At 41.5% G+C, this 14,099-nt stretch overlaps 2 protein-coding genes across 8 annotated transcripts in view; one reads left to right on the top strand and one right to left on the bottom strand.

Moving 5' to 3' along the window:
* The window catches only part of MACROD2 (mono-ADP ribosylhydrolase 2), an 882,739-nt gene that overhangs the window by 103,491 nt on the left and 765,149 nt on the right, over positions 1 to 14,099 (top strand). The window lies entirely within an intron of this gene.
* On the bottom strand, positions 1,082 to 13,562 carry FLRT3 (fibronectin leucine rich transmembrane protein 3). Its single transcript, XM_032103636.1, has 3 exons — positions 13,470 to 13,562; positions 5,492 to 6,236; positions 1,082 to 4,402 (listed from the first exon to the last, which is right to left on the bottom strand). Exon 3 carries the CDS (start codon positions 4,355 to 4,357, stop codon positions 2,408 to 2,410), a length of 1,950 nt encoding a protein of 649 aa, XP_031959527.1. The 5' UTR covers positions 4,358 to 4,402; positions 5,492 to 6,236; positions 13,470 to 13,562; the 3' UTR covers positions 1,082 to 2,407.

The raw sequence follows: 14,099 nt of genomic DNA, 5'->3' as shown, positions 1-14,099 counted from the left end.
TGAAAAGCCAACAAAACCTATTTAATTTTGGTACTGGAGAACTGCTGGCAAAGGACTAGGCTCTCTTGCCAGTGACCCAGCCATTAAATGGGCTCAGGTATCAGGGATCCCGCTGTGCGAGTGTAGACACAGAACAGGTCCGTCAGTCCCTCTGTGGCGTTTTCCTTTCCCGCTCACTGCTTGGGAAGCTTTTTGCACATCAGCATAACGGGGCTCCACATGCTCAGTCTTGGCTTTCTTGCCCTTCCCTAGATTGGCACCTGATGGGACAACAGAGCAAAAGAGTCTTGTCTGGTGCATTATACTGAGCTGAGCACACTGTTGTTTAGCGATACACTCCCCTTTCCATGGGCACAATCAATGCTCCATGCCAAGAAGACATGGTTTGTGTCAGGTGAGTAAGGAAGCAGCACAGTGCTGCTCCTCCACTGCTCAGGAAACTGCAGGAGACATTTTTGAAAGTGAGGTGTCAACAACTCCACGGTACAGGGAGTTTGGAGAGGAACTTCCCTGGGCACATCTGGAAAATGAGGATGAAAAAAATGTGTGTTACTGGAAATTTTGGGTCTGCACAGTTAGATGGATCCCTGGTAGGAAATTAATTTGTAGGCTGACTGCTGAACCCATCAGTCAGTGTTTGTCACTCTTTCTTCTTTTCATCTCCCATTCTTTACTACTCTTAGGGAAACAGGCCAAGCACCACTAACATTCTCATAGAATTGAACTGCGTTTGTTATACATTCCTTCTTGTCTGAGATACTGTCTGAAATATTAAATATTTTTCATTTGCTGTTTCTTTTAAAAAAACCTGTATTTTATAGGGTTGTAACTCCATGCCTTCCCTCCCTTTCATTGTTTACACTGTTCACTGTTGTGAAAACTTTTTTTCCAAGTAGTTAATAATGAAGAAAACCTGCAAGTGTAATACAGTCAACCTGAACACAGAGAGGTGAAGCTCATGACCTGAAAAGTAGTAGCTTCCGAGTGGGTTTCTTATCAGTGCACTGCAGAGATGCAGCATAATTTTGAAGTAGTTTTTCAACTTCATTAATGAATAAGACCAGTATTTTTCATAGTTAAGTTATGTATGAAAAAGTGGGTATTTTATTATTTCCTTTTTTCTTAGTTTTTAAAAGCTTGATACATGTAGCGTTGGATCAAGGCACACACAAAACTGGCCAAAGGGCGTACAAAGCACTTTGGTTTTTAGTTGAAGAAACAGAATGATTATTGCAACAAAGAGTGGCTTGGGGTTTAAACATGAAATAGCTCATAGTTCAGCAGGAAGGCAGAAAGAAACATGTTACCTTACAGATTTACCAAGGAATTTCTGGATAACTGTGACAGTAATGGGCAGTATTCCTGACTGTAACAGCAGTATTCTGAACACAGACTTGTATATGCATTGGAATAGCTGCATTCCCCATTTGTCTGCTCATCTTTGGGACTACAGTTTTTGAGACCTTGCTTTTATTGCCTTGGGTTTTGTCTGCACTCTTTTCTTGTGAAACTTTTCAGCCCTTTTTCTTTTCAAAGCAGTTTCAAAGTGTTGTCTCTGTCTTCCTGCCCTTGTCTCCCAAATGCCTGTGAGCATCCATCAGTATTTTCTCTGTAATATACAGACCACTGGTTCTGATAACCAAAAATCTATTCCTAAACTGTATCTACCCCCTTGGTTTGTAGAGTTTACCACTTTTTTTTTTAAATTCCTTGTTAAACACTTGTCAAAAGCTTCAATCTCATGCATGTCATCAATTTGATTATTCTCTTTTAAATTGGATTTCACCGCTATTGAATTGATATATCCAGACAGCTGATATTGCCCATTACTACACACATTTTTGTTTATTGAATATTGTTGTGGTTTACAGATTTAATAGACCCAACACTGAAAGTTCTGTGAGTTTTTGTAACCACTTTTTTTGATCTTCCTGATTTGCCATGTTTAACATTGTTTTATTGATACCAAAGTGAAAAATGGCCTGTGCTTACACTTACAAGGATCTCAGATGAATGTTCTGACTGCTCAACACGGCAAGAAAATTCACTTTCACAGTCAACAAGTCATCTTACTCAGTAGAACACAAAAGTTAAATGGTCTGTAACTTCAATATTAGCAAGGAAAATACAGTACAAATTACTAAAAAATACTAAAATATAGAATTGTGGTCAGGTATCCCCGCTACATTAATCGCAGCAGTAGCCTGAAATTTGAAACTTTTAATAAAAAGTTCTTAAATATAAATTATATGGCAAATGTACAGTACATTGCTTTGTCAGTCTTTTAATCCAGTGTTTTGCAGAAGAACAGCAACTTTTAAGTCAGTCTTTTCTTGTTTTCTTTAAAAAACAAAGCAAACCCAAAAAAACCAACAAAACCCAAACCAGTCTTTCATGTCCCTCAGTATCATGAGTGTGAATGATCTGAATCTGGAATACCACTGTCTCTATAGCTCCTGTTACTACTGCTTTCACTGTGGCTGTTCTTGTACAGATTCATGCCGTTAGGTGGGAAAATGGTGTGTATTACAAATTCCTCCTTGGACACTTGGTCACTGGTTATTGGTATCATCTGGAAAGAAGTCTCCCTGATTTCCAGGATGGAGTTATCCTTCTTAGTTCCTGCTTCAGCATAGTCGTCTTTTCTCCGGCGTCCCTTGCTGTAGGTGCAGTTCCGGGAGAACAGGGACCCGTTTCTATGGACATACCAGCAGACCAGGGCCAGCAGCCCTATGGCCACCAATGCCACCGCGCCGCCAATGATGGCAGCCAAGGGCAAGCTGGAGTTTTTGTAAGGTTCTTTCTCCTGCTCCCGATTGAGGGTGGTGGTAGGGTTGTACATCTTAAGAGGTGCCGTCTCAGTCTCGATGCATTCGGGTGTTTCATCGGAGAGATAGATGTTGCTGGTTTCCATGGGAACCATGCACACACGGTATGGTGACTCTGGTTCGAGAGCCGTGAGCAAATAGTCGTTTCTGTCGCCTGTAACTATTGTTTCAGTTATAGATCCAAAGGCAGGGCTGTGACCCATCTTGAGCCAACTCAGTCTCAAAGCAGTCATTGGTAGTGCAACTTTCCAGGAGATGTGAATAGTTTCCGTGCTTACAGATTTCACAAATATTGTAATGATTTTGCGTACTGGGCTTGCTGTGGTTCTGTAGTTTTTATTTAGGTTGGGAGTCTTGATGTCTGGTTGTTTGGTCACAGAAATGGGCCAGTGTCCCTGGGCTGGGTATAATGTGTTTGGTACTGCAGTAGTGATTTGGATGGTGCTTATCACGCCATCGTCCTTACAGTCAAACAAGTCTGCGCTGAGGTCTTTGATAGCCATCCCACGTACTTTTTCTGGTGCCTGACACATCAGTCCACGTACATTCACTTTTAAAGGCAATGACTGTAACCAGTCGCGTACCCATTTCATTTTGCACCCACAGTGCCAAGGGTTGTTGCGAAGAAAAAGTTGAGTGATGTTGTCCAGATCATCAAAGACACCCTGAGGTAAATTGCTAAGATTGTTATTGGACATATCTAGTCGATACAACTGCCGTAAGTACGAGAAAGCATTGGGTGGCACACGGTTGATGTGGTTTTCTTGGAGATAAAGCTTTCTTAGGTTTGTTCCTGGCAAATTCACTGGTGCAGCTGTGAGTGAATTGCGGACCAATGACAATTCTGTAAGATTGACTAGATTCATGAAGACTTTGTCCCCTAATCCATGATTATTTAGAAGATTTCCATCTAAAACAAGGCGTTTTAGATTTGTAAGGTCTTGAAGGGACAGCTCAGAAATCGTGGAAATACGATTATCATCCAGGCGTAGTTCTTCTATGGTTTTAGGCAAACCCCAGGGAATGGTGCTAAGGTGATTTCGAGAGAGAAAAAGAAGTCTGAGATAGATGTTGTCCCGGAAAGCTCCATCCTCTATGCTAACGGCAGAAACAGAATTATCATCCAAATGCAGTTCTTCCAGATAAGGAATTTTTGAAAGTGAATCATAAGTAATGGTCCTTATATTATTCTCCTGCAAATGCAGTTCCTTAATGTACTTAGGGAGGTTAGTGGGGAATTCATCTAGGCTGTTGCGGTATAAATATATTCTTTCAACCCTAAGCAAGTTCTTCAGTTCTGAAGGAATCCCAGCATTATTTATTTGATTGTTCTGAAGGAAGAGGGTAGTTGCATCCTCTGGGATTCCTGTAGGAATAGACGTCAAATCGCGATCATTACAATATATGAAACCCACATCACAGCGACAAACTGAAGGGCATGGCTTGGCACTAACAGAACAAGGTGCCATGTCAAGTAACAGCCCTATTTTAGTCCAAACTAGGAAGATGCTCCAGGTAACACTAATCATGGTCAGGAATGATGAGATTTGTATACAGTTCTGATCTTCAACAATCTAAAAAAACCAAACAAACAAAATTATCCAGATCATCAGTGAAGAAACCGCAATAAAAAATCAACTTCAACATTACAGAAGACATCTGAAATACACATTAAACCAAAATTCAAGGGCATAGATGCACTTTACTTTGTTTTCCTTACACCTGTAATTCTACTACTTTTACTAATTCAATTAACTAATAGGTTATTCTGCATAGTGATTGAAAATAATATAATCAAGTATGTCTGATCTGTGAATTGTTTTGCTTAAGCAACAAGACTCTAAGGATTCCTTCACATTTCACGTGTACCGATAATCTTTGTTCACAGATACCAGATAAGTACAGAAATGAAGTCACACCAGAGTTCAAGTAAATCATTCTATATCTGAAAGATAAGAAGTAATTCCTAAGCCAGCTAACTTCCCCAGGAGCCCTTAAGTGAACTATAAAACCCTAACCAAACCTGCAAGTCTAGTGGTAGCTATTTCGGAAGTTCAGAAAAAGCCCTGAAGGCAAAGCATAAAATGCAGACAAAAGAGTGAGGGCCAGTGAAGACTTTTTCCCAAGTCTTTCCAAGTGCTCAACTTCACAGTGTGTAACTTATAAACACTGTGGACTACTTTGCTTGGTTTTCAAGCTTAAGTGGGTGTTCAGAAAGGTGAATGTTACAACTGGCAGGTAACTGGTAGAGCTATTGCTGTCTAGTTCACTGGATGAAACATTTCATTACATCCTTAATTTCATGTTTAAATATTTGTCATTCTCAAAAGTCGTCTTACTAAGTAGCACACCTATAAGAGTCTATTCGGCAGCTTTAACCACATTTTCCCATCTTATTAGTAGCATAGTATAAATTAACTCTTGAGACTGAGATTGTACTTTGCATTGGTAGTGTGTTTGTACACCGAGCTCAGGTAATTAGCATTTTTATAGCTTTTAAGACAACATAATTCAATTACCATTGTAATTAGGGTTGTGAGAACTCCTGCAAGATGACCTATGCATTAAGCGGTGTCATGACCTTTTCTCTTACGGGTTCATATATTAATTGAACTTTATTCTCAGAGGCATGGAAAGGAAAATAAACTAATTATTGATCCTACCGTATTTAAAGGTATGAGTAAATTCTGTGCTCGAGGATATCCAGTAAAGGAATGTCTTTCTGCCCAGTCACTCTTACGGTTTACTCCATGAAGCAGTTTTTTCTTGATGGCGTTTACTCAGATGGTCCTTGGTGGTGGTGTGTGTTTCCTGACTCCTTGCACAATACTCAATGAGCATTCCAACCAAGATTTATCATGGTACATAAGCACACCAGGCCCCGGTGTAGAAAAGCTTCAGCTTCCCTCTATTTTTGTCCTCATGTAAAGTCTGTGAATGAAGAGCCTCTTTTGTTTGGTTTAATGCCTTTAGCAGGAATTACTTTCTTTGTAACTCTTGCAAACTCTTCTGTGCAGCGTAGTAGTCGGAGGAGGGAACTTCAGCACCGCGTGATAGAAACCATTCATTATGCTGAGGCTCGAAGGACTGCAGCCTCTTCAGGAGGTCAGGAAAAGGATGCTTTTTCCTATCCAGAATTATCCAAGTACGACCTTTGTACAGTAGCTACATCCTGATACATCCACACCTCTTTGAGAGAACCATTTTCCGACTCTCACTTTTTAACACTTCTTCCAAATTTGTAATGCAGGAAAGAATTCCTCCTGTGCTGCAAGAATTCAAGTTACTCTACCATAGAAACATCAGGCAATTCAGATGGTTTTCTTCATTATAAAAAACCCCCACAAAAAAAAATATTTCATTCCCAGAAAACTCCCCTTTGAAAGCTTTCCTCGAACTCTTAATGTCCTGCAAAAGTAAAAACAAAAAAATTGGAATTAATAACAACTGGTGCACACTAGTTTTAAGAGTTGCATCCCCTGTACACATCAGTAGCACACCTTGTTTCCCCAAAGCATTGGTATTTCAGCAAAACACACAGAGCTCTTTCAGAAAATGTTTTGCTGTGTAGTTTCATGTTACTGCAGATTTGCTGGAACTGTATTTTCCCCCATTTCAGTAGAAAAATAAAGGCAGAGAGTAACAAAATATTTGTAAATTACGTTTTTCACCTGATGTCAAATGCCAGTGTTACCTCCTTGGAAAGGGCCAAAATGGTTGCTTGTCTTGTGTTCCTGGTAAATAGAGATAGATGATCCTCTCCTTGGTTTTAAGTGTAAGGGGAGCTAATTACTGTTCGCTAGTTACTGGGTGAAAAGGGAAGCATTTTTGCCAAAATATTGTGTGAATATTTCCCATTTGCAGCATGCTGATTCTGAGCTTGGGACTAGCCAGGCATCTCTGTCAGCTCTTTGGCAATACTTAGGTGGGTTTAGTGTGTAAAATTCAAAAAATAAAAATATTATTTCTTTCATTTGTATTTCTTACAGAACTCTAATTATTTTTTAAACAGCATTCTTAACTTGGGCTACTTCGTATCACTACATAAAGTATCCAGTGAGATACCAAGTCCATGCTCCCTGTGAGCTTTTAGGTAGCATGTCTGAAATGGAAGTGGTTAAATTTGAAATTAAACAAATCCTTAATGTTTACTTGCTTTTCCCTTTTGTGACTTCACGTTTGTCCAAGGGACGAAGCACAATCCTCGGAACCAAAATGCTTGGCAGGAACAGCGTGCTGAGTAATGCCTGCTTAGCTGCCTTCCTGGGAGCAAAACTAGAACAGCTTCTGGTCCTCCATAAAATACTTGACCTAAACACAAATGCTCTCTGGTTTAAAACTATCTTTTGCAATTTGTAGCAGGTCTGTTATGAAACAGACCAGTCATACTCCTTATAGCAACACAGAATATGCAGTGATACCAAGTTATTTAAATAGATACAAATTCTGCCGCACCTTTTCATAGAAAAATGTTAACCATTAAAAAAAACCCCCGAAGCCTCCCCCCCCCACTTGAGAGATGATGTGACTGTCCAGTGAGGGAGTGAAAATCTTTTCTCTCCTGCTGCTGCTTTCGTGCTCCTCTGAGCTTTGTTTTCAGCACCTTGTTCTCAGCAGTTGTCCAATGAAAATAAGAACTCAAAATGAGAGACCCCCACTGTGGCTTAAGTAAGTATTTTTATGTATGCTTTATTTAAGGCAAAAACTCAATCTGTGTGGCCACATTTTAGAATAGAAGGGAATGCATGTTTATTGGTAACTTATGTAATTTGGTTAAATTATATAATCATTATGAAATAGAACAAAAAAGCTCTGTATTCTTCCAGTATCTAGCTTTCTTGCTCTGTATTACTCAAGCGTTTGGGGAAAGAAGCCTAGGCCCTATTCCTAAAACTTCGAAATAAACAACAGCTTAATAGCTGTAGAAAAAAAGTGGTATCTCTTAGGAACTAATGTGAAGTTGTGATAGAGGGTATTTTCTGGAAGGGTATGGTAAAATAGGAATATAAATTCCTTTAATAGGCCTTTGAAGGCTACAATAACTTTTAAGTACTTAAAATCATAAATTTTCTTTAGAACTCTGAGCTGTAAAAAACTTGTTAATATTAAGCAAAACGTTGGCTCTAGTATGCATACATTACATAGATCCATGCACACACAGAAAGTAAGTTCATTTGTTTTACCTTTCTAGCATATAAACTGTTTCCTCTGTGCTTCATTTGATAGTCATCTCTTCATTTATTGCCACTATTATAATAGCAGCAATGTGTAGGATTAAAATGAAAGCACTAAAGCTCATTAAGTTCCTGGAATTTTTTTTATCCCTTCTCTCAAAATTACATGAAAACAAGAGCAAGAAAAAGAAAAGGTCTCTTTGGAGAAGACGACACTGTTTCAAAAATGTGGATAAAGACTATACCCCCCACTCCCTTTTCTAAACTTAGAATAGTTTTCTTCAGGTCTTGATTGTTCGATATCTCGCACTTCCCTTTTATATCTCAAGCCATAGCTGAAAACAATGTTTTTGCATATCAAAGGCTCCAGTGATCTGTCTACAGAGAAGAAGGGAATCCTGCTGCCATGCTCCAACTTTCCTCTTCTTGAGCTGTCTCTAAATATTCCCTGACACCAAGTCATTATAGCTGATCCGGCAGGATGAAAAGAAAAGTGACCCCCACTGGTACAGACACTGTGTCCAGGTTTCTGCAACATCAGACTGGGAGGCTTCATGGACACATGGTTTTGAAAGAAGCCATTATTTTTAAACAGACCAAAGATTTTAGAAAGTCTGTGCTAAAATTAATTTTTAAATGCAAAAATCACTCTTTGTTTTTTGGTAACAAAAGTAACACTGAAAATATTGAACAGCAGCCTTTTTGCTCTTTATTCTGAGTTGATGTTTTCCTGAACTTTGCTGAACCACATGGTTAAATTAGTTTTCCTAGAACTGTGTAAGCAAGTGAATTACCAGAGACAGCAAGAACGTGTGGGCCTCGCATGTGGACTTATCGCTGTGGTACAGCTAAGGGGACATCTCATTTTAAAGTGCTCAATGTAAGCTGAGCTATAGGAAAAAAAAGTACCTAAGAAGAACATTGTATTTACTCTAAAGTATGGAGTCCAGCTGCACTCACTCTCCTGTAGGCAGGCAATGGCTTAACAAAATAAATAGTTATGGTATACTTGAAAAGTTGGGATTTTTTTCTAAAAACAGCATGAAAGATTTCTTTCCAAGCTGTGATAAAATGTGAACAAAATCAAGACCTGCCTCACTTGAGGTCACAAAATGCTTATTTGAATTTCTAATCTACCTCTGTGTTCTCCAGCAGGAACTCTGGTAGTTCAGTGGCTTCTTTCTTACCATCAGAGTAACAGAAGAAAGGGAAACTACTAGGTATTTTTAGGTTATAAATGACTAAACTATCATTCAAAGCCACCACTAGAATATACATACTTGGTAAGCCAATTTGCTTAACCAGTGTACTTCTCTTCCAGAATTAGCTCTGTATTCGTTTAGAATCTGAAACATATCAGAAACACAAAATGTGCTTATTTTTTAAAATACTTGTGAAGTCCATCTACTGCTTATAATGTCAGTTGTGCTTACAAAGGTCATGCTGCAGCTTAAATAGCTTCACCAACTTTTTTTTTTTTTTTTAAGAAGTTCCACAGTGCTAATCTAGACTTAAAACAATGTCCACACTTTGTTTTCTTTAAGTGTATTACTCAGGGTTAGTTGATAGTGACAGCAAAATGTTTTCTAAGCACCCTGTCTAGGAGCTGCAATTTCCATGATCATCATATTTCAGGAAGGTGCCCCAGTCTTTTGTTTGGTGCTAGGCAAGCAGAAGGTTCTCTAGCAGTCTTTCTCCAAGGGGTAAAAAAATGCAAAGGAATTTGTTAAAGTGAGAGTGAGCCCTTCAGTCAGGCTGCATCACTGCATGTTGGTGAAATTTTTTTTTGTTGTTTCTTGGTTTTTTTGGAGGTTTCATTTACTTGCACAAAACTCGCTCCCACTTCTTGTGCAGCAGGAATAATACTGCTTCTGTCTTATTAAGTCTAACTCAAGTGTCTTAAAAAATGGAAATTTTTATGTGATCTGCCCTCAAATGCACATAAATCTGACTTAAAAATGAATTCTCAGTAAAAGCTTGACTCCACACCTAAGATCAGCCAAACCAGTATTTGCTGTAGAGGATGGAAATGAACTCTGAGTGGTTCTCTTCTGAAGTTTACTTCTAAAATCTTTCCTAGTTTTGAAGATGCTGGGTTGAAAAGACACAGACTATTACTCTATTCCTTCTCCCTCTCTTGTTTTGACTACTCTGCTGCAGGAAAGGTTGCACGTTAAGAAAACACTTTGAGGGGGAGTCTTTTGCAATGGATTTTTGTTTTGTTTTGTTTTGTAGTGCTCTTTGAGTTTAGCCAATTATGGCTTCTAGGTTTTCTTTTGAGAGCTGCTGTTGAGGTAATTTGTCTGGGCATTAAATAAAAGAATAGAGAACAAATGCTGCCATTGTTTCAAGGGAAAAAAATCTATTTTCCCCCTCTTGACATGTTTAAGTAGAATTATACCTGATAGGGAGTTTCTGGCACAAAACTCCAGACATGTAAAAACATTACTTAAACACGAGACCAAATTTCAGTAGTTTTGTTTCTTTCCTTTTTAAAGCAGTTGTTTGCTCATCTCCTGATTACTAAATTTGCTCCTCAAAAAATTATAAAGAATGTGAAGCTGTAAGAATGTTTGGATTCTTACAGGTCATGAAAGGCAAAGGAGAGTTAGTGATGCCATAAGATGTGTACTGAACACTTTTCAAGATTCCTGCCCTGAGTGGTATTTGGCTGCTTATTAAAAATAAATGTAAGCAATCACACATTAATTCTTCTGTGCATTCCTATGCTTTGAAGTGATTAAGGAAAAAAACTTAAGAGCTAACTAGCCATTAGCATCCATGCCATCCAAGGAGACAAAGATGGCCATCTCCCAACTGAAGCCACTTCAAATAACTGCAACTGCAAAGTTCGCAAACTCCAGCAATTGCTTTGATTAGTCACCATTGCCTTACACAGTATCTGACAACTTTTAGCTACTAGTAACAGAGGGAAAAAAACCAAACCAAAACAAACACCAAAAACCCCAACCCAGAAACTCATCTTTATTTTGTTTTTGCTGTAAAATGTATCCACTTTATTTCTGGAGATCAAAGCTCGATGTGAGTTTACTACAGAGTTTTTTGCCCACTGGGGGGTAGTACATGCTACAGAACCTGTGCTTTTAAGAGCCACAAGTCAGATGTTTTTTGCTGCTGTCCAGTTTTCTCTGCTTTAATTACAACAGAGTCTCCTGTTGAGAAAAACAGAGACAGCCTGCAAAGGAGGGAGTTAAAAAAAATGAAATAAATCACTCTTTCAGAGAGTTTACAGAATTTCCCATGCTGATTACTTTCAGTATTTATCTGGTTGTTCTCCAGTTAAAATGGTATAAGGGTACAAAAAAAAAAAAAAAAAAAGAAGAGGAAAGAGAATTAGCATTTTAAATATATGCCAAGGACTGTCACTGTTTCTGGTATACAGAAGGAGCACAGAAGACAGGAAAAAATACAGCTTTTAGAAGTGATTAAAAGGGATGGAAAAATAAAAAAGCTTGATAGCAGCATGAAGTAGAAGGATTAGAATAACCTCAGTATATTTTAAGATAATTGGCTTTCTGTAAACCCAGGTATACATTCTGTTTATGAAATATATGAAACCCTATCTTAAACAGGGCAGTATTGTATGGTTTTGGAATAAATTAAAGGAAACTTGAAGGTGGGTTTTCTTTTGAGGGAGGGAAGGGCACTGAAACCTCTTTAAGTATGACCTAATGTGTGGCATATATTGACAAGGAAAACATAGACTGATCTTTCTGTTTTAAAGCAAATAATTCTTTCTTTATACACTTGAATTGACTAATGCATTTTTCAGTCTAATTCAAGGAAATCTTCATTAAGATGCCATATCCCCAGGCAATAGATGATGAGCATAACTGATGTTTCCATCTTTTTGGACAGTAAATTTTAGACAAGGAAATTGGGGTCAGGATAAGGAACTGCTTTTTAAAAGTCTGAACATTTTCAGCCTCCTTGTATGAATGATTTACATGGAAATGCAAAATGTGAATCTTCTTGTTTCAAAGAGGCAAAGACAAAATACATTCAGCTGACGTGCAGGAGTAAGATTTAATTGTAAAATAAATTCTGCGTTTTGGTGTGAATCTGCTGTAGAAGATACTCCACTGTACTCTTAGTAACTGAGAAGAATTGATCCCTTGCAGAAGGGAAGCGACTTGCCTTCAGCCCAAATTAATGACCCATCGGTAACAGCATTCCATGTATTAGTTAATTACCTACACTCGTCCTCGCGTTTGCAACACTCCTCGCAACTTTGCCTTGATGTGCCAGGGTTGAGCTCAAACCCTTCTGCGGTCAGAGAGATTAAAATTGAGGCGACCTCAAAGAGCAAGACTGAGCCAGAAAGGCAGCTGTCTGTGCAAGAGCTGAGCTTTTATTCACCAAGGGGATGAGCTTGGAAACTAAGCAGGAATAAAAAAAAACCAAACCAACCAACCAACCCCAAAATCAGAAAGCTGTGCCTGGTGCTGTGAGCTATGGCAGATGCTGGGAAGCAGGACCACTGCGTTGGGAAATGCAGGAATACTCGGGTTTTGCCTGATCAACTAAGTTGCAGCTCCTAACTGCGTATGAAGAAAACGGTTAAAACAAAAGATTCTGGCACATCCAGCAGTCGTGAAACGATTTGGGGGTCAGAATCGTGTAGAGATAAGGTGTACAACGAAGTACGTGGTGCACTATTTATTTGCAAGCCATCTATAAATGAATAAGCTGCGCCTGTATGAGGGCAGACTATCACTTAAATACACCGAAAACAGCTGAAAAGTTGATTAGAACTAGGCGAGGACCTATGAAATGGCAGGAGGATTATGAGCCAGCTCTTCCTCCCAAAGAAAGTGGGGCGTCAGGGCGGGAATTTGGGCCTGTTGCATTCTTTCCGTGCAACCATTTTGTTGCCCATCTTCTCGCCCGCAGACTTTGTGGTGCGGGGGGCAGCGCTGCGCAGGGGCGCGAACGCATCGCCTCGGCTTTTTTTTTTTTTTTTTTTAATAGATGCCGCAAGAAGGGATGGAGGGAGGGGGAAGTTTCCCAACGGTGGGAGCGATGCGGGGTACGGGCAGGAGCACCCCCCACCATCCGCGTTAAAACGCGCGGCCGGGGTCCCAGCGCCGCGGGGCGCGGGCGCTGCTCTGCGGGTCCCCCCGCGCTGCTCTCCGCCCCCGCGCACGGCGGGTTTGCGCTGGCTCCTTCTCCTGGGGCCGGGGCAGCGCAGGCACCGCACGCCTAGCTCGGGGAGCCCCTGGGTGCGCTTCAAATGTGCGGGCTAAGCCCTCTGCGCTCCTGCGCGCCCCGCCGGGAGGGCGGGCGGGCGCTCCCCGCCGCAGCGCCGTGCCCGCACCCCGGCGCTGGGAAGCGGGTGGTGGTGTGGGGAACGCGCCCAAACTTCCCTCCACATCCTCCTCCTCCCCTGCACCCCCCGACCCGCGCAAGTCCCGCGGAGGAGAAAAAGCGCTTATCCCGCGCTTACCTGCGGAAAGGCGCGGGAAGGGGCGGTCCCGGCAGCGTCGGCAGGGCCGGGAACGGAGCGCGGTGCGGAGCGCGGTGCGGAGCGGGCGCTGCGCTGTCGCGGGGCGGCCGCGGACGGAGCTCGGCGCGCGCCCCTCAAGTCGCGGCGGCAGCGGCGGAGCCGCGGGGGCGGGGCCTGACGTCACGGGGGGCGGGGCCGGGCCCGGGGCGTGGCGCGGGGCCGCCGCTAGGGGGCGCAGCAGGCGCCGCCACGGCCCCGTCACGCGGGGGGCGGTGGGCGAACGTGGCGGCTCTGCCTCGCACGGGGGGCTTTTAAATTATCTCTTTACCCTTTTTTTTCTGTGGCAGAGAAGCGGTGGTGCCGCTGGTGGTCATTCCGGGAGCGGGGTGGCTCCCGTTCATCCCCCGGTTCTTCCCCTAGTGCCCGGTTTTGGGCTGGGCATGTGATCCCGGCTCCCCAGTTTTGGGTCCAAGGAGCAGGGCAGGCCGCGAGTTTCACGAAGGCGCTTAAAAAAAAACCTATTTAAAACACAAAAAAATTTATAAATTTCCTCAGTCTCAGTCGCCACATGGCTGTGAGCGCCGTCACTCCCCTGGCATCTCTCTGGCTTTGGCACTTCGTGTAAGGCAT

The sequence above is a fragment of the Corvus moneduloides genome, chromosome 3 (genome assembly GCF_009650955.1).
Source record: "Corvus moneduloides isolate bCorMon1 chromosome 3, bCorMon1.pri, whole genome shotgun sequence".
NCBI lineage: Eukaryota > Metazoa > Chordata > Aves > Passeriformes > Corvidae > Corvus > Corvus moneduloides.
The sequence above is the reverse complement of the archived record's forward strand: the minus strand, read 5'-3'. Positions and strand labels throughout refer to the sequence as shown.